At 42.4% G+C, this 20,257-nt stretch overlaps 1 protein-coding gene across 14 annotated transcripts in view; it reads left to right on the top strand.

Annotated features, from left to right (window-relative positions):
- The window catches only part of MSI2 (musashi RNA binding protein 2), a 381,347-nt gene that overhangs the window by 279,446 nt on the left and 81,644 nt on the right, over positions 1–20,257 (top strand). For all 14 annotated transcript variants that reach the window (XM_050929500.1, XM_050929499.1, XM_050929502.1 and 11 more), the window contains one exon: positions 10,736–10,818. In XM_050929500.1, the coding sequence (XP_050785457.1) occupies positions 10,736–10,818 (83 nt within the window). The remainder of the gene's footprint in view (positions 1–10,735; positions 10,819–20,257) is intronic.

A 20,257-nucleotide genomic window follows, 5' to 3' on the forward strand; every position in this document is an offset into this window, starting at 1 on the left:
TGAACATGTTATAAAAAGAAGCATGATGACACGGTCTTTGATATATTTGGTTTCAGTCTCCATTTCCTGCAGTAGCCACCTATCACAGCCATATCACTGTTCAGGTGTTCTTGAGACTTGTGGAAGTCACAGTTCCTTGAGGCCAAGCGAAGAACATGGGTGTAAGTGACCTGCCTGGTGGTAATGTTTAGTAGGTCATAGATAAATACATTGAATAGGTACTGGCACTTGCAGGAGTCTGTTCTTCTGGATTCTCCAGGTGCTGGTTTTGAGGTCTGAGACACAGAGGGGTTAAATGACTTGTCCAGAGCTATATAGTAGGTCAGTGTCAGAGCTGGGGCTAGCACCCAGGAGTGCTGACACTCATATTCTTGCTCCAAGCACCAGATAATTCTTCCTTCCAAAGCCAAGAGTCCTGATTTCTAGGTTTTTTCACTTGATAAGTAACTCTTCCTCCAGTAAAAAAGTTTGGAACACGTCTGATTTTTTTTTTGTCATTTGCTATGAAAATGTTTCTTCCTAACTTAGTAAATTCTGTTTTTCTTTGTCTTTAAGTAGAAGATTTGGTAACAAATTTTACATCATCTGATTTCTATGCTCCCTATCCTTCTGATGTAAGTCTTTGATTATTATTATTTTATTTATTATTTATTTTATTATAAGAAGGAGGTTTGACAGCCTCAGGTGTTAGATAGCTTACTAAGTAACTTTTTCCCTTCTGATTATGAGGGATGTGTGAATAAAGTAGAACCATATTGATTCACACCAATCTATGCATCGACTGTGTGAGAGCCACTTGCAATTCCCAGCAGCACCAGAAAGCTTTGCAACAGGGAGAAATATGACCAGGCAAGTTGAGAAAATAAATTAAACTAGTGTCAACTTTTCTTGTTTCTTCCCTCATTATTAATGGATGGAATGGGGCTCGTTTATCAAGAAGAGGAAAAATTAATTGACACGGGCTTTAATATTATTATGCCTGGCTTGTCTGGTCACATTTCTTCATTTTTTTGAAAGGCATTTTATTACAGTTTACAGCGACCAGCTGCCAAAACTATTGGTGTAAACAAGAAAGCAGGTGCATAAATAATGCTGCAGTGGAACTAGAGGTTTTGTGCATCTAGGCTTAAGTAGCTTAAGTAGAGGAGAAAGGAGAGGCATAAAGCAAATACGGATTAGATCAGATATCAAGAAGTAATATTAAAAGGGAATGTGGTACTATCTTAATATTTTGTCATTATGTAGCTGTGCCTCACAAATGGATATTATGGGGGTAATTATTTACGTCCATCAGAACATCTGTATGTTGGCAGGTGGATAAACTCTGGAACTGATAGGTTTACTGGTGATGGAATGTGGGGATCTACCATAGGCGTGATCCTGCACAGTGCACAGATGAGGTGTGTTGCCAAGTGTCTGGTTTTCGACTGCAATGCCTGGCCAAAAAAGGACCCTGGTGGCTCCAGTCGGCACTGCTGACCGGACTGTTAAAAGTCCAGTTAGTGGCACAACAGAGCTAAGACAGGCTCCTGCCTGTCCTGGAGCTGCACAGCTCCCAGAAGCTCCCACCCTAATCCAACCCCCTGAACCAGTGGTGAAAATGAACGAGTGAGTGAGGGTGGGGAGAGCAAGTCACAAGGGGGGGCAGGGAATGGAGTGAGCAGGGGTGGGGCCTTGGCAGATGGGCGGGGCAAGGGTGTTCAGTTTTGTGCGAGTAGAAATTTGGCAACCCTACACGGTGCAAATGCCCACACAAGGACTATGCAGCTGCAGAGCGTTGCATGTATGAGACAAGTGCAAAGAAACCCGATCCTGCATTAACAAAAGCACTCCCATACAACTGCCAAGTTATTCTTTCATAGCAGCAGAAGTGAGAGCTGAGAATTTATTACACTTATTTGCATGCTGAAGATGGTGCTTAAACCCAAGTCTCCTCTGATACACACTTTCTCCTTTCCATACTCTGCTCTCTTTAGATTATTTTGTGGTTTTGGAAGAGGCTTGGTGATTATCGTGTATATTATTTGTATGATAGTAGCCTTTAATGTATGTCTGCACAGGGATAAAAAACCCATGAATGGCCTGGGTCAGCTGACATGACTTCATGGGGTCTGGGGCTGAAAAATTGCTGTGTAGATATTTGGGCTCGGGCTGGAGCCAAGGCTCTGGGACCCTGCAAGAATGGAGCTCCAGCCCAACCCAACGTCTGCACAGCAAATTTTAGCCTCTCAGACCAAGTGTCATGAGCCAAAGTCAGCTGACCCGGGCCAGCCAGAGATCTTTTATCCCTTTGCAGATGCACTCTTACAGGCCCAACTGCTCTAGGTACTGTGCAAACACTTAGTAAGAGACAATGCCTGCCCCAAAGAGCTTACAATTTAGATAGATAAGACAGACAAAGGATGGGAAAATGGAAGCTCTACAGATGGGGAACTGAGGCTGAAAGACAAAGTGAGTTGCCCGAGGCCAGGGCCAGTGCAACCATTTAGGTGACCTAGGTGGTCGCCTGGGGCACTAGGATTTGGGGGGCGCCGTTTTCTTTGGCAGTGACCACGGCGGGCAGATCTTCGGCTGCCCCGGTCACCACCAGCATTTAGGCGGAGGGAGCTGGGACAGGGGAGCGCAGGGAGTGCCGCCTGCAGCAAGTAAGGGGGAGCACAGCACGCAGGGGAACTCCCCGCCCCAGCTCACCCCTGCCCCGCCTCCACTTCGAGCACGCCATGGCTGCTTCACTTCTCCCGCCTCCCAGCCTTGCGGTGCCAATCAGCTTAGGCAGTCCAAGCCTGGGAAGTGGGAGAAGTGAAGCAGCGACAATGTGCTCGGGGTGGACAGAGCAGGGGTGAGCTGGGGCAGGGTGGGGGCGCCTCAGGGCAGAGCTGGGAGCTGCCACTGTGGGGGGCACCTCAGGGCGGGGGTGCTGGGGGGTGGGAGGGCTCAAAGTGGAAGTTTTGCCTAGGGCGCAAAACATCCTTGCACTGGCCCTGCCCGAGGTCATAGTGAGTCCGCGGTAGAGGTGGGAATTGAATGCAGCTATCCTAACTCCTACTCCAGTGCCTTAACCACAGGACCATCCGCCTTTTATGAATCATTTCTGGGTGAAGATTGTATGTAGCTTATTCTCAGCAGTAGTGAGTGCTTAGCCTCAGTTGCTGTCTTGCACTAGAGCCCAGTTGTATTCCTTTGTTGGATACATGGACTTGTAAGATCAAGACCTATATGTCCCTGTAAGGTGGGAAAGTACCTCTAGCACACTATGCTGCTTTCACATAATTCTAGGGATAAGCTCTCTGTGTGTGTGTGTGTGTGTGCATGTGTGTACATGTATGTAGATCTAGCGACATGTAACAAAACATACATGTACGCAGAGAGAAACTGTTGACCATACCGAAACTTTCTACTAACTGCAAGAGAAAATAGCTATGTCTCATAACAATGGTGTCGTCTCGGCTTTATTTCACCAAAGCTGACACAAACCCTTTCCAGTGATGACAGAGGTGTGAAATATAGCTGACTTCTAGTGTGAAAAACCCAAACACAGCACACAGGAGCATGATTTTCTGAGCAGTTGACACTTAGCACTTATTTATACTTCTGCTGATTTTAAATTGTTTTAATCTTGTATGGCTTCAGTCATTTACTCTGAACAGTGTTTCTCTTATTTGTGGGGTACTGTGATAGAATGTCACTACTGAGTAACTCTGTTTAACTACATAGAACTGTGGATGGAAGAGGTTCTATGAAGTGTACTTGGTTAAACAGAGTTCTGGATCAGTGACGGATTTTCTGTGCAAAGGATGCTCGTTGGGGCGTATTCAAACCTCTCAGGCCAGGGCTCTGCAGAGGTGTCAGAAATATTTGCAGTGAAAGTTGGAGCTGCTTGAAATCTTGTGTGTTTTGGATTGTGTTAATGAATCTGTTTTGTCAAAATTTGCTCTCTGGTGTGAATTTTGCACTCGAACCTGGTTCCCAGTGAAAGGAACTCTTCTACAATTTGCGGTTTGAAATGCTTGCCTGTTTTCTGTATGAAAAGAGCACTTTCATCAAATAAATTGCCTGACGCCAAATAGTAATAATTTTTTTTGCTAAACTCTGAGAGACATATCACCCATCTTTTATAGATCTTGTGAGAAGGCTTGAGGTTTACTAGGTTCCGCTGTTAGCATTGTAACTTGTTTGGGCCAGGGGCTATCATTTAATATATGTTTGTACTGCAGTTAGCACAATAGAACCTTGATGTGGTGGCCTCTGTGTGCTACTGCAAAATAAAAGTAAATAATAATCTAAATAATGTTCTTTAGATTGCCATTACTTTCAACATCTGGCAGTCTCACAGCTCCATTCCCTGATATGCCAGCTAACCACTTGAATTCAGAGGAAGTTGCCTTGAAACCTATGGGCTATCTTGTACCCTTAGTGTCTGTACTCCCAGTGTCATTAAGAGTAGTACAAGAGGACTGAGAACACAATTATTCTTAATGCGGAGGGGGATGGTATTTTCAAGCTTAAAATAAAAACTCCTCTAGCCCATTTTTCTGTATTTTCTCATGAAAAGAAACTCTTCCCAACTGAAGTTGAATTTTCAGCCATAAACATATGGCCTGATTTTCAGTGATGTTAAGCATCTGCAGCTCTCATTTACAGGTGGCTGCAAGATCCTCAGCCTCTCTGAAAATCTGAACCTCCTTGAAATCAAGAGTAGACTAACCATAATGTGTTGTACAAGCTAAGTGGTTTTATTGGCACTTTATAATAGTCATCAGGCGTTGTGAGGACTTGCTGAGACTTATAAGTAAGTTGCCATCTTAGACTGCAAAGGTTCATGATTTAAAGAGAAAGAGGTACAAAACTTATTACTTATCCACTAGAAGGCACATTAACAATCACCTTCAAAAGCACTGGTATCTTAGCTTATTTTCAGAAAAGGTAGACTGAATGGGAGCCACAACTCAGCTATGAATGTTTTTTTTGAGAGACTGAGAGGAAGAGGAAGATTATTCTCTAGATAGCTAGTACAGAATTGTAGGGCTGGAGTGGTAATCTAGTCCATCCCCTGCACTAAGGCCGGGCGAGCTGTACCTAGACCATCTTTGACAGGTATTTGTTTAACCTCCAGTGATGAGCATTCCACAACCTCCCTTGGTAATCTGTTCCAGTACTTAACTATCCTTAGAACCCTCCATCCGCCCCTTCACCCCCAGTTTTTCTGACCCACAGTGAGCTGGAGCTCAGTGAACGTGACATAAATATCCATTCGTGTGCATGTTTAGCCTTTCCAAACCAGTGTACAGAATGAATCTAGAGGTATTTGCTTTTGTCTGTGATAGTGTTTACTATATCAATCAATCCCCCTGAAGAAGTTCTGGGCCCAATTTCAGTGTCTATCAACAGCCATTGACCAATATGTGAATGGGATTAAATGATTTTTTTGAGCAGATGATAAAGGAAGGTTTTTTTCACCTGAAGGTCACGAATCCTGTCGCTGCTTCCTTCAGTGATCTCACTTGGCTCAGATGCTCTCATCTGGGGGCATTTGTTTTCTCCTTTATATATTTTCCCTATTCTTTGTCTTTTCTTTTACAGAAAGGATTATTCAAATGAATATTCAGTTTTATTCATTTGAATCAAAAGGGGGGGGGAACCCAACTGTTTGACTCTGTTAAGTGCTTATCTCTTAAATAGAGCTTGTTAGCTTCCAATAATAGCTTCATTCAGGAGGATGCAGTATAATTTCATTTTAAAATGTGTGCTCCTTGACAACGGAATCCTATTTATGTCACCATTTTAAACAGCCTTCTTTGTTTTGTGTTAATCTCTTTCATACACTTTCTGTGGAATGTTTTTTGTTGTTCTTGACTCTTGGTACCTCTCATAAGAAATAATCAACTGTTTGAGCCAGAAAGCTTTAGAAGAGGTTGGGTAATTTAAAAATGAGTGTGTATTCATTATACTGACTAATGGGGCATGCATACAATATTATTTTTCTGATGCAGTTGTTAAAAGTTAATAGCTGGGTTTTTTAAATTTTGTTTTAAATATACCACAGATTATTTTATGAGATTTTGATTCCGGAGCAAATGATCTGTTTGGAGTTGCTGCATTTAAAATATGATATGATCTCTTGGTGAATGTCCGGTGGGTTTTAAGTGGTTGTACACGTGTGGATTATAAGATACTGGATGCTTTCCAATCAATTAAAAATGTCAGTAATCATAAAGCGAAGACGTTACTATGAGCATAGTGCCATTGATCCTATTGCACTTTGCAAGCTAGAGGCTTGATCCTGAAGACGCTGTAAAACATACAGCACTTGTTGAAATGTCACCACCTCTGGGGTGGAGATTAGCTGCAGGGGAATTTGTGTCCTGTGTCTGATGTTTAGTATATGGGTGAGGTGGAGGGGGTAACAAGCTTTCTGCTTTGACAAGTGCTCTGTCCATATGTAGGGTGACCAGATGTCCCAATTTTAGGGACAGTCCTGATATTTGGGGCTTTGTCTTATATAGGCGCCTATTACCCCGTCCCGATTTTTCATACTTGCTCTCTGGTCACCCTATCCATAAAGAGCAGATGGCACCTTGACTTTAAGGGCTGTTCTAGAGCTCCATGCTTGAACTGAGTTGGAGGCTAAGTGGCTAAATCAGGATGTGACTATGTGGTTCCAGGGGCAGTAGGTATTACAAACCCAGTGCTTGAGTCCATCCCTTCCTTCTTGTTTTGTTCTGACATGGCCCTCCAATATGGGTTCGTTCCTATAGGAATGCAGCAGGTTATTCACTGCAGGGAAATAAAAATAAACATTTTCATTTTCCTCAAGGGCTGCTGCCAATAGAAACTAAAAGAGGCTTGTGCACTCATAGCGTTAAATTCTTCTAATAGAGAAGAAGAGATTGTTCAGCACAGGTTGCCACTTGAAACCTCTGGCGGGCTGTAGCATGATTTGAAACCTATATACTTCAGTGATATTGGATTTTTTTTCTTTTAAGTTTTTGTCTAGGTTTAAAATTTCAGGTTAATGCCATATTACAGGAACTTGGGTAATGTATTTACACTGGGAATTTCAGCTTTGTTGCAACTTTCTGATTATTATTTTTTAAACGAGGGCCAAGGTTTGGAGTTCATTTAACCTTTGTTTCTACCACAGTGATTTGTTTTGAAGCACAAAGTCACAAGAGTAAATTCACCCTGTGCAAAGGACGGACATTACGCCTATGTACTACTGAAACCCTGAAAGTCGGACTTAGATGGTGGTGGCCCTTCAGGACAACAGAGAATGTCACCCATAATGAGCTGATGGTCCCATCTCAGCTTTATAATTCAGAACCCTCCTGTTTCCTTGTCCTGCCATCTAGCCACTAGCGTGCAGTCATCCTGCATTCTTCTTGTTTTCCTTTGTTAATCATCTCTTTAACTAATTCATTGCAGATGATAATGCATCTGCTAGGTAAAATGATTGTGCAGTTAAGGAATAGCATTTACTGATAATTAATTGTTTCATTGCTTCTTTGCTTTTCCACAAGAGGAAGAAATAAATGTTTTTAGACATAATCAAGTTTGTTTTCTCTCATCAAACCAGATAGACAGGCATGTTTGAAATGGTGTAGCTCTTTTAAAAACCTGCAAATGAGTGTTGACACCATTGGATTGTTCTGTTATTCCTATTATAAAACCTGTAAATCCAGAAAGCTGTATGTCTATCTTGGTTAATCACACAAATCATTTCTTCATAAACCTGTATTTCTGCCTTATGCATGCAAGTGGGAAGGAGTAACCTGTTTCCTAGTTTGAACATGTAATGATTTTGGTGAGTTTTCTGGTGCAGTTATGCACATTAACTCTAATTTCCTGAAAATTCCCCTTCTCTTCTTGTTACTTGTAGTGAGACCTGAAAAAAATGGAAACTGAAATCCTCCACTGCAATATTCGCTAATGAGTTACTAATGATGAAGATGTTTCTGGAACTCAAACAATTAATGACTTGCAGAACTGGACTGGACATTTCATTCTGCTGGGCAAAACTGGTTCCCTGTGGTGTGCTGCTCTAATAACACCAATAATTACTTAACACAGTGTGGGTCCCTAGATTCCTGGGATGTCGTGTTTAGTCCGTTAACCACAAAAAATTTAGTTGCAACTGCAGTCCTGTGTAAGGAGGAATTAAGCAGAGCAAATTAGAAGACAAATAAAGGGACCAGTTTGAATAAGATGATTCAAGATGCTACATGCTTGAAGAACTTTGTAAAATAGCTTTCTGAACAAAGATGCAAAGGGAAATCTTCGGATGTTAATGTAACATAATTGTCAGATGTTGTGACTTCTAGGATATTTTGAAACTATTCTGAGTTGTAATTTATCTAAGGAGAGGTGTTGGGGGGAAGCATTCAACAGTATTAAAATTACTCTGTGTTCCTAAACCAATCAACTGGTAGGTGCTTAAACCTTGCTAGTTCACTCTAATCACTAAGGCCACGTCTAGACTAGGGTATTAAAATCGATTTTAGATACGCAACTTCAGCTACGTGAATAACGTAGCTGAAGTCGAATTTCTAAAATCGAGGTACTCACCCGTCTGGACGGCACGGCATCGATGTCCGTGGCTCTCCGTGTCGATTCCGGAACTCCGTTCGGGTTGATGGAGTTCCGGAATCGATGTAAGCGCGCTCGGGGATCGATACATCGCTTCCAGACTAGACGCGATATATCGATCCCCGAGCAATCGATTTTAACCCGCCAATGCCGCGGGTTAGTCTAGACGTGGGCTAAGAGACGCATTGAGGATAGCAGCGTTCTGTGAATTTATGAATAAGCAAACACGCATGCACAACTTCAAGGGCACTGTATTGCAAAATGTAGTTTGTTCGCTTGCTCTGAGAAGCATAGTTTAGTTTTAATTATTTGCTACTATGAAGTTTTCTAGTAAATGTAGTGTGTGTGTTAAAGCAATGGAAGGCGTGGTAATAGAACACTTCACTAGAGCAACTTAGCAGTTGCAGAACCTTTGCTGAGAATCAAAGTGAGGAGGGCCAGGTTTTGGGAATGAAGAAACAGGTTAGTGGATGCAAAGTGAGAATTGGCAAGGTTTGGGCTGTATTCCCTCATAACCAGAATCTCTGCATTTGTAACATGCAACGGGCTGGATTCTCAGTTAGTGTTAGTATAGCAGCTCATGGAAGTCAGCAGAACACCATCAATTCCTGCCCGCTGAGTATCTCCCCCAGTGTCTGTGAACAAGATATTTACTTTCTCATGTGCAGCTGGTTTACTAGTGCAAAACTATTTATGTAAAATAAACTAGACAGTTGTGAGCTTATTTATCTCCCATCCCTTCACCATCATTTTGGTTTGATTTAAAACACGAGTTGCAATGGACTTATGAGTGCAGCATTCATTTCTGTTCATATGGTATTGTGTGCAGAAGATACATACTTCCAATATCGAAGCCAAAAAGACTTTTCTTAGTACTAATTTGGAGTTTGGGTTTGTTATATTGTTTTATTGGGAGCCTTCATGTTGTCTTAATGTTATATTGTTTTATTGGGAGCCTTCATGTTGTCTTTTGATATTTATCCATTGAGTGCTTGAAAGAAACACTGTGGTGCTATGTGGGTTTTTTTTTTTTAAAGATGGGTGAAAATCAATATGCATAGCTGTAGCTGGCTGCCAAGCTTCTTCAGTGTGGAGTGTCTCAGATAGCATGGACCCAACAGAGTAAATACAGTGTATAGCTGGCGGGCAGACAGCATGCATCAAACAACCTTAAACTGGCCCAAATCCATAGCTCCTTTGAAGCGGCAGTAGAGAAAAGATGAGTGATCAGATCAGAGGTCTTAAACTTTAATCGTTTGTTAGAGGCCTCCGGATATCCTGATGAGGTATTTGAGGAAGTAATTCAGGAAGAAAGGGACAAATAACCACCTCCAAATCTTGGCTGACCCTTAGGTTCACTGTGTCAATGTGCTGAAAGGACAAGCCAGGACCTGCTTTGATTCAAGAAGCACTTACTATAGTGACTGCTTCCCTGTGAGAGCAAAGCCAGTGTCTTTTGAGCCTTATAAATAACAGATGAGTAAATTTTTTGTTTGCTCAGAGGCAAACGTAAACAGAAAGTGCTGATACATGTTTGTGAAATCATTAATTTTTTTTATTCTTGATGCTAGTGGTGTTGGGTAAATGAGGAATCATTTTCTCTCCCTTTTTGAATGTTTCTTCTTTGTTGCTTAATGAATCAACCCTAATGGAGAAGTCTCTTGGATTTTAAGAAGAACTGAAACTAATAGGGTTCCATAGAAATGTAACAGGGTTCTGTATGGATTACTCCAAACACCTATAAAATGTAATAGAGATTTATTTCTGTTCTCTGGGTTTTTGAGCCGTTCCGTAGCAAGGAAATAACTGTCTATAACATTCTATAGGATGGATCAAAAACATCTATAGGAAGGACAGAACCCTATTCAATATCTGATATTTTGTCTCATTCTTGTAATATATAGGAGTTTTCCATAATGGCACAATAGAAAGTTTGTGTGTGTGTAGTTGTGTGCATTATTATTAATAATTATTTTTATCTGTGTAGCTTCTAGGAGCCATAGTCCTAGACAGGACCTCATTGTGCATGTGTGTGAATGGTGACAAAAATCCAAACTGCCCATAAAATGCCATATTTAAATGAAGCCTCTGTTGTTTTAATATAATTAATATTTTCCTTATACTTTCCTTCTTTCTCTCTTTTAATAAATAGGATTTGGCTTCGTAACTTTTGAAAATGAAGATGTGGTGGAAAAAGTCTGTGAGATTCATTTTCATGAAATCAATAATAAAATGGTAAGTTTTCCATTGTGCATGTTAGCAGTAGAGAAATCTCACCATTTATCACAAAAACATGCTGTGCCCGTATGGTCCTTTGGGAAAATGTTCTCCACAAAATTAATTGTTTTTAGACATCCTGTGTCAGATGTTTGTCTTTATAGTGGGGTGAGCACCGGGTTATGAATTTCACTTATTTAGCTCTTATTTTTCCCACTAACCTGAGGGCATATAGGTAGGTTTTCGTTAGTCAGGTACCTAGTAATTGTCTTACTGCGTCAGATCGGTGACCTGTCTAGTGTAGTGTCCTATCTTGGCTGTGGTCAACGCCAGATACTTCAGAGGAAGGTGCACTGAGACAAAATGGGGTTATCAGTAGGGTTGCACAGGTGTATCAGAGAACAAGAATTTGACTCAGCAACCATGGGTGGTGAAGATGATCCATATTGGGCCACTTGATTATTCTCAAATGCCATCATCTTCCAATAATCCAAGTTCTTGTCTCTCTTCTCCTGATTATCCCACTTTCCCCAATCTCCCCTATATAACATTTTGCTGTTGGGAAGAGAAATACAACCTCATTTATGGCCACCGGTTCGGCTTCTCAACACAGAAAAAACAACTGGAGTAGCTACTGCAGAATAAGCTAACTCAGGTCAATTTCCCTGTATAGACAAGCCCCAGTGCTGCTTAATACTGTAGCTGCCCACCAGAGAGAGCCAAAAAGAGTCATGGTGCACTGCTGTCATGCTGATACCATGTAACCTCATATCTCTTTGAAAGCACCTCCAGATGCACGTGTCCTAAAACAGGAGCAAGGTGACTCCTGAAGTTCTTCTAAAGCCCAGTCTCCTCCTGGGTAGAGGGTTGATCGTCAGCAAAGCCACCTAGCCAGATGAAAAAAAAAATTGTATGGAATAACTTTGATATTTTCAGTTAAAATATTCTTTTCCCTTTGTCAAAACATCCCTTGCTTCTCAAACATGTATTCAGATATGCATTGTATAGTGGTCTGATATGTGTTCACAGACTTTAAATTCAATAATAGAGCTTTTAGTGTGGATAAGATCAAAGCAATCTCATTAGCATATGCTAGAGGCCTGATTCAATATTTGACTTGCTAATTTTTCCCAGGGCACTGAAATAATATTCTTCATATTGTTCCTCACTGCAATGTGCATCTGAAATGAAAATAACATCTCCTTAGCATTCTATATGTTGAGATGTCAAGCTCAGACTTTAAAGGTGGGGGCTGCACAAAGAGGACGGCTCTTACTTTGGATCTGTTAACTTTAGTGCCCTTTGTGCCTGTATTAGGCTGTCTTTCTTAGACTGGTTTATTCAGAACCTTTTCTTTTGGCCAATTACATTTTAGTGTTTCCCAGTAGTTACCAATGACCCTTAGAAATGCAGAGTGAAACAAATATGGACTGAAATAATGCCCCCCCAAATGCTTATTCTTTTGTATATTAGCTAAATGATGTTCATCCTAATAAGCCATCCAATTAATTGTTTTTCTTTATTAAAAAAAAAAGAGTTAAAGCTAAAGGTAAAAGTGTTAATTTAAACGAGTGCAAGACTCACCAGCTGGTGGAGGAAAAATAGTCTTTTCATATCCCTTTTTGCAGGGCTTGCTTTATTTCCAAAAATCCCAAACTGAAAACTGCAACAAATCAGTCTTGTCATGTGACACATCAGATCACTTGTGTAATAGACTGGGACTTGGAAATCCTTTCCATGCCAATGCACCTTCTCTGCATGTAACAATGGCCCTCTATGCAGATGTTTTTATATAATAAAGATCGTAATCAGGATTGGGGACTACTAGGTGCTGCAAAAACACAGAGGTATAATAAATAGCTCTTATGTAGCACTTTTCCTCAGTAGATCTCAAAGCACTTTACAAAGGAGTTTGGGGAAACTGAGAAACAAAGTGACTCTTTGGTCAGTGGCAAACCGAGAAATAGAACTCTGCTTTCTTGAGTCCTAATTCAGTACTCTATCCACTAGACCATGCTGCCTGCCAAGTGACCATGATAAAGATTCACAGAAAGCAGTTAAAGTGAAGGGTGTGCTCTGCTATCTCGAGTGTATAGTGATTAACTCCTTGTAAGGGCACACCCACAGGAACTTTCAAACCCCTGGCAGAACAGTACCTCTCACCCCGTGACTACTTTGCTTACTTAATAGCCTCTTATCTTTGTCAAATGATTTTCAAAAGTTTGAATAAATGACATCAGCCAGTTTTCCTTTATTTGCTGTTTTGGTGATCTGCTCAGAGAATCCTAATGAACGAGAGGCGCATAATTTTCCTTCACAAGAATTCATGCTGCTTTGTCCTTATGTCACGTTCATCTAGGTGTTTTGTTGTTCTGTTTTGTAATTATCAGCCAGCAGTGGATGAAATGTGAAATTTGGAATGATGCAGAAAATAGCTGGGAGATTACTTCAGTTATTTCACACTATGTGGTTTTTCTTAGATTCAGATTCTTAGCTGATGTAAATCACCATTGCTCCCTGGATTTCAATGCTGGCCCTTAGTGAGCTACTTAGTGTAGTACAGATATGAGATGAAAAAGAATTGTGCGTTAGAGTCCAGTTTAACTTCAGCAATGTCGCGTTGGCAGGACAAAGTGAGTGAGTGGCCTGAGACACTTCATTTGATACGTTCATAGTGGAATGTCGGTCTGTTGTAGAATTTCAAACAAATTGCGTAGGGGTTTTTTTTGCTGCTTGTGTGTCTTATGTATTTGTACATGATGGGGAGATTTTAAAAAGCACTCAACCTTGGCCTAGTTCTACTGTCATTGAAGCTAGTGGAGTTTCACTATTGACTCCATTGGACGCAGTTTTAGGGTATCACCAGTTCTGCAGGGATAGAGTTAGGTCAATGCAGAGTGCTTCTGAAAATCCCACCCTTTAGAATCTAATGTGATGCAAATTTTCCTGCAGACATTATTCTTGCTAATTGGATACAGTGGCATCTGTGGAACATTCCTGTGTCTGTCACAGGTTCTAGCAGTCAAACACAGACACATGCAGTGGTATGTAAGCCATGCTTTCCTTGTTGGCCTGTCTGCAAGTGCAGGGCATTAGGAGGATGGACCTGAACTTCTCAGTTCCTGCAGTTACTCAGCAGTTTCTCATTCCCTGGGGGGTTTGTACAATACATAGCCCTCAGTGGGCATGATGTTGCTGCACCTCTTCCTCCTGGCTTCAGTGGGGAGTAGGAAACAGTTTTCAGCTGACACTCAGCTTCCCTACTAGAGCTTCCCTTCTGACTTTGGTTGCGTGCAGTCCTGTCTTCATGGGGAAAGCTCAATGGCTTTCCACACACCTTACTGACTTTCTTCTAGAGACTCTTTAGTTTGCATCTTCTCTTCCTGCTCCTTTCCCTACTATGGTAACACCAGAAATTAGCCTCTCTATTCAGCAGTGTCCATCTTATTGTCTCAGCCAGGCAGCGGTCAGACAAACCTAGTAGTCGGAGCCAGAGTCTGCAGTCATGAGACCGGAGTCGAGCTGCGTAGGTCAGGATACCAGGAGATCAGAGGCAGGAGACAAACTGGAGATCAGAACCACGAGTCAGATGCCAGGAGTCACGCCGGGTTGGGATGCCAGGGAGCAGGAGCAGGGTGGAGCCCAGTTGTTCGGCCAGCTTCCTGTTCCTGTTGCTGACTTACGTAGGGCTGGTGGGCCGATCAGCCTCTCTGAGATTGTCAATTGGACCTCAGGAGCAGAGCCTCAAACTGGGGCTGGTCTTCATGGGTCCCAGTTAAGCAATTGTCAGCAGACTGCCAGGTGGAGGGCTGGAGTGCAGCTGCTCCCAGGAACCCTGCAGACCCAGATTCGGGACCTGTAGGTCATGCCACTTACCTACTTCTCCACTTCCATGTATTTCAGAGGCTAGCTGGCCAGCTCCTCCCCTTCTGACTTCTCAAGACATCTTCTGACCTCCCTTTCTGGTGTTGCTGGACTAGACGCTCCTCCAGTGCTGCTGTTGCCATATTTACTGGGCCTGTAACCCTGTGAGGCTGAGATACACCAGACTAACAAAAACGCCTCGCCTTTGGCAAGAACAGGACTGCCCAAGGAGAGAGGCAGAAACTAGCCAACTACCCTCTGGCGGTGCTGGGATGCCCAGTTAAGAGTATGCAATGTCCCCTGAGCCTTGCCCTAGAATGCAGTTCAAGGAAAAGGGAGGACCATTCTTTAGGGGCAAGAGCCCCCAGCCTCTAGTTCACCAATAACACTTACATTTCAGCTAGCTTCCGGTTCCGCTGTGGAATTTTACCCAGCTATTCTCCCACACTCCCTGGGTGAGGAGGGGCTGGGAGACCTGTTAAAGGATGCCTAAGGAATCCCAGGTTTAGGGCCTGTTAAGGAGCTTTGCATTGAGCAGGGGATAAAAAAGTGTAGGCTGTTGTTTGGAGTCATGGATAATTAAAATGAATCCTTATAAACAAAACATGTCATACCTACTCCATCCATGATACGAAAGCCATGACGCTCTGAGCATCTTTTTTTGGTAGCTCCTTTCACTGCACTAACTTAAAAGCTGCCCACGAGAGAGTGGATGATGCATGATGTAGGCACAGGACTGAGTCACTGCATTGCTGATGTGTCTGTGGATGAATTACCAGATCCACAAAAGAGAGCGAGAGCTGGTGTGTGGGTGGGAAGGGGAGCCGGTGCCGATGGCTAAAGATGACGCACAGCTAGTTATGGAGCGCTGGGAGAGTACTTAACTTTAGCAGCTAGAAATCCATCCCGGGCTGACCACTGGGCAACCCACTGGTAAGTGCGTGTTATAGATCCCCCGGTGTGCCAATTTGCAGAGGATACATGTTGTTGCAGACCCCATCTACAGAGCCTTGATGGTTAAGCTCAAGCTGTAGCAGCTTATGCTTTGAGTTCTGGAGGTCCCCTGGTCTGTCAGCGAAGAGGGCAACCATCAATACTGCACCTCCAGATTTAGCAACCAACATTCATAATGTTGAGATCTCTCTCTCTCTCCCTCTCATCTTCAACAAGTTGTCATTCTACATAGTGGGAAAATGAAGGTAACTTGGCTACTGTTGTTTGTGAGCCTATTTCTAGGTTCGCTTCTCACTTGTAAGCTAATTTTAGCTCATCCATTCTGCTTCTGTTGCCATTTATAAAGCTTAGAATGTCAAACGTAATAGTAAATGAGTAGTACGAAAGCGAAAAAGAAAAAGCCAGAGAGGCATTTAATAAATGATGTGGGAGTAAGATTATCTCCAAACATTAAAAAAAAAAAAAAAAAAAACCAATCCCAGGATATGCTTTTGCTATACAAGTAGGCTATTTTGCAAATAGAAACGGAGCATGTTGTCAGTGAGGGGTGGGGATATGGCGGGAGTGATTCTCTCTCTTTAAAAAATAATTTTGCACAGTGGTGTAGAATGCAGTAGATATTAATATTTATCATATATGTTGTAGTAGCACTTATTTGACCACATCTGGGCTCCATTATGCCAAGGGCTGTGCAGCCAGAGAATAAACAGCCCTTGACCCAAATAGTTTACAGTCTAAAAGTTAGAACAGGTGGATCAGGGTAGGAAAAGGGGATCGCTGGCTAACAAAAATAATAGGATGCTTTAGCATAGATGAATACACACATTAGCTATTGAATTTCTCCCGAACTTCTGTTTATCCCTTCATATACCCATAAAGTATAAGAGAATTTAGCACTTTGGAAAACTGGCCCTGGTTTGACAGCGCTGGAGGTCCTCTGCCCCTGCTTGTTTCTGCCAATAATATGCACAGCAAAGGCGGCAGCAAAGCTAAACTTGTCCACACTGCCTCCTCTGTTTAAGTCCTGTCCTTGGAGGTACCTGCCTCTAGGGATTAGCCATTAGTTCAGCCAGAGTGGGCTATCTGGTTCTTGGGCTCTCTGCTGAGACTGTCAGAGAGGTTGCCACACGTGATGGATGTTTTTTTTCACTAGAAGCTTGATTTGAAGTCAGGGGAAGGACTCTGAATTCAATGGGCTTTGGATCAAGATTGAAATACTGAAATGTGGCTAATTCATTAATACATAGGAACCACCAACCAGCATTCTGGTGGTAGTGGTAACTTCCTGCTCTGAAGTGGAATAGATTAAAACTGCCAACCTAGAAGTTAGCTGTACAGTCCCTGAAATCCAATCACCATATAGCGATCAAACCAGCAGACAAAGTAAACACTATCTTAGTCCTTAATCACAGTGACTACGTCAACAAGGCCAATAGACAACTCTGGCACCACTGAGTCTATCAAGAACTAAAAGAAGACCCCCCACACACACATGCACACACCACAGTTCACACATGAATTTAAAGATACTGTGAAATCCTTCACAAACAACTCTACAACCCATCCTAGGGTTCTACATGCTTCCTAAGATACACAAACAAGGGAACCCAGGCAGACCCATCATACTGGGCCATGGCACTCTTACTGGAGGAAAATCAGGACTGCATAAAAGGCCAACTTGCTCCAAGACACTACTGACTTCCTCCAGAAACTAACAACCTTCTCCAGAACACCATGCTTGCCACTATGGATGTCACCTCCCTATACACCAGCCAGCATGACAGCATTGCTCCCTGCCTCACATACTTACAAGATAATGTACAGTGCTCAAAAATCCACCCCAAAAACATTGCCAAGATCATCCATTTCATCCTCACCCACAACTTCACATTTAGCAGCAAACGTTTTGCCTAAACCATGGGAACAGCCCTGGGTATTCAGATGGCTTCACAATATGCCAACCTCTTCATGGGCCCCCTTGAGGAAGAATTTCTGGATAAATGCACCACGAAGCAAGTGATATACCTGAGATACCTACGGTGATCTTTTCATCATCTGGACAGAAAACCTAAACTACCTCATAGATTTCTGAACACCATGATTAGTTTCAATACTGGAACTCTACAAATAACTATAAGAAACCCACAGATTGCCACAGTTACCTCTAAAGATACAGCAACCACTCCAGACACACCAAAAAAATCTGTTATCTACAGTCAGGCACTCATATACTACAGTATTTGCTCCAAAGAAGAATTCCAGGATACGCATTCAAACATGCTTATTCACTAAATAAGGACCCTCCACCAGAGAAGTAGATCACATCATGAAAAGGACCCCCCAAATGCCCCAGGAGAACCTGCTTCAATAAATGGGAAAAAAACCCACTGACCAAACATTCCTAGTTGTCACCTGTCACCCCACACTGGAACCCATACGGGGTATTGTCAGACAATTACAACCCATACTTGGTGAGGACCACATCCTGAAAAAATCTTTCCTGACCCCCTTCTTTTGGCCTTCAAACAACCCCCCCAACCTCATCGTCAGAAGCAGGCTCCCCACAGGTCAGGACCCACCAACTCAAAGTAGCACGAGACCCTGCCAGAACAACTGATGCAAAATCTGAAGACACATCTTCACTGCTACGATGATCAATACCCCCCCACAACACAGCTCTCAAGGTTCTTGAGTCCTATACATGCCTAACACAACATGTGATGTACCTCATCCAATGCCCTAAAAGCCCCAACAATAATCATGTGGGTGAAGCCAGACAATCACTACGCTCTTGAATGAACTCACACAGAAAAATGATAGAAGACCAAAACACCACATCACCCATGGGCAAACACTTTTTTTCACAAAGCACTCGCTCCATATCTGATCAATACTCAAAGGAAACCTGCACAACACCTTCAAAAGACGAGAATGAGAATTAAATTCATTACACTACTGGATACCAAAAATCATGGACTGTCTTCATGGCTCATTACAACAATATGTAACACACACCTACTTGCTTACTCTTAATGGCCCACTTCAGGCTCCTTGTCCATAACGGTCTCCTATTGCTACTCCATTTCAAGTGGCCTCCTGCAAACGTTACCTGCCCCCTCCCCCCTCCATACTTAACAATCTGTCCCAATTTATATTTAGTTCAGACATTGATTTCCTTCCCCAGACCTGAAGAAGAACTTTGTGTAGTTTGAAAACTTGTCCCTTAAATCAACATGAGTTGGTCCAATGAAAGATATTACCCAACCTAGCTTGTGTGTCTGCGATCGGGGACCATCTCGGCTACAACAACTCTGCAAACAATCTAGGTTATAACTGCCAACCTAGAGCGTAAAAGCTTTGTGTGTCATTTGCAATCCCGTAAGCTACTTAGTCCCCCCTTTTAAAAGCTGTGGTTTGTTTTTAGTAGTTGTAGTAGAATAGTAAACTGAGTCCCCAGCTGAAATTGGGGTTCTGTTGTCCACAAGCATAATAAGGAGCAGTAACGGCCCCTAAGAGCTTATAATAACAGTAAACAAGACAGTGAATCGGTGGGCAGGGAAACAAAGGAGAAGAGACTTATCTGAAGTCACACAGCAGGTCAGTGATTGAACCAAGAATTCCATCTATAACTCCTGCCTCTCAGTACAGTGCACCATCTACTAGACCAAACTGCCTGTCCTGCTAGTATTTCACTTCCGCTTTTTGCACTTTGTTGTTTTTCTTCTCCGTACGCACTGTAGTTCTGAATGCATTTTAATAATGAGGAATGTAAAAGATGCTAAGATTTATTGTAGGTGACAATATGCCCCCGACTGCTTTACAGTTGAGGAGTGCAGTGCGGAGAAGTAGGCTTTCTGGGCACAATGTGGAAAATTGACTCTTTACAGGGTTTGTCTTCAAAGAGACTTACCAAGTGGCCTTGCCGTCAGTGCGCATGCATCATTTGAGAAACGGTTGGTGATTTAATGTGGCCATAAGGTTGCAGTTGAGTTACAACCTTGGCTTTCCCTTCAGACATGTAAAGGGATATTTTAAAGGCCCACAGGTGGACGGGAGATAGCAAATGGAAAGTTATAGCCAAACTAAGTGATAATGACTAGGACAGGAGAAGCCCTGCTTCTATATGCATGTAAATATATTTAGTTTTTGAGCAGTCTTGTATTCTGTTTAGTGCCTCAGTAACAACACTTTGTCCTTTTCTAGTACCTGTTGTATGAAGATCTCAAAGCACACGCATTTGTTATGCTCAGCAGCGCTCTGCAAGATAGGTATTATCACTCCCCATTTACACATAGGTAAACTGAGTCACAAAAAGTTTTACATGACTAGATCATGTATCAAGTTAGTGGCAGAGCTTGGAATTAAACACAGGAGTCCCAACTCCAGTCCCTAGCTCTGACACGGGGCTACAGCAGCTTTTGATGTGTGTACTCCTTGTAGAAGGGGACTGCCTCTTCATTATGTGTCCATAAGAGCATAGCACGATGGGGACCCGACCCTGAATGAGGTTCTAGGCACTACTGTATTACTGCTACAGATAATGTATACAGCTAGGATGCCACAGATCACATCAAGCTGCAGCAAAACTTGGCTTCTTATCATGATCTCACGTTCCAAAATTGCTTTCACCAGGCCATTG

This window comes from Gopherus flavomarginatus, chromosome 19, assembly GCF_025201925.1.
Source record: "Gopherus flavomarginatus isolate rGopFla2 chromosome 19, rGopFla2.mat.asm, whole genome shotgun sequence".
NCBI classification, from domain to species: Eukaryota; Metazoa; Chordata; order Testudines; family Testudinidae; genus Gopherus; species Gopherus flavomarginatus.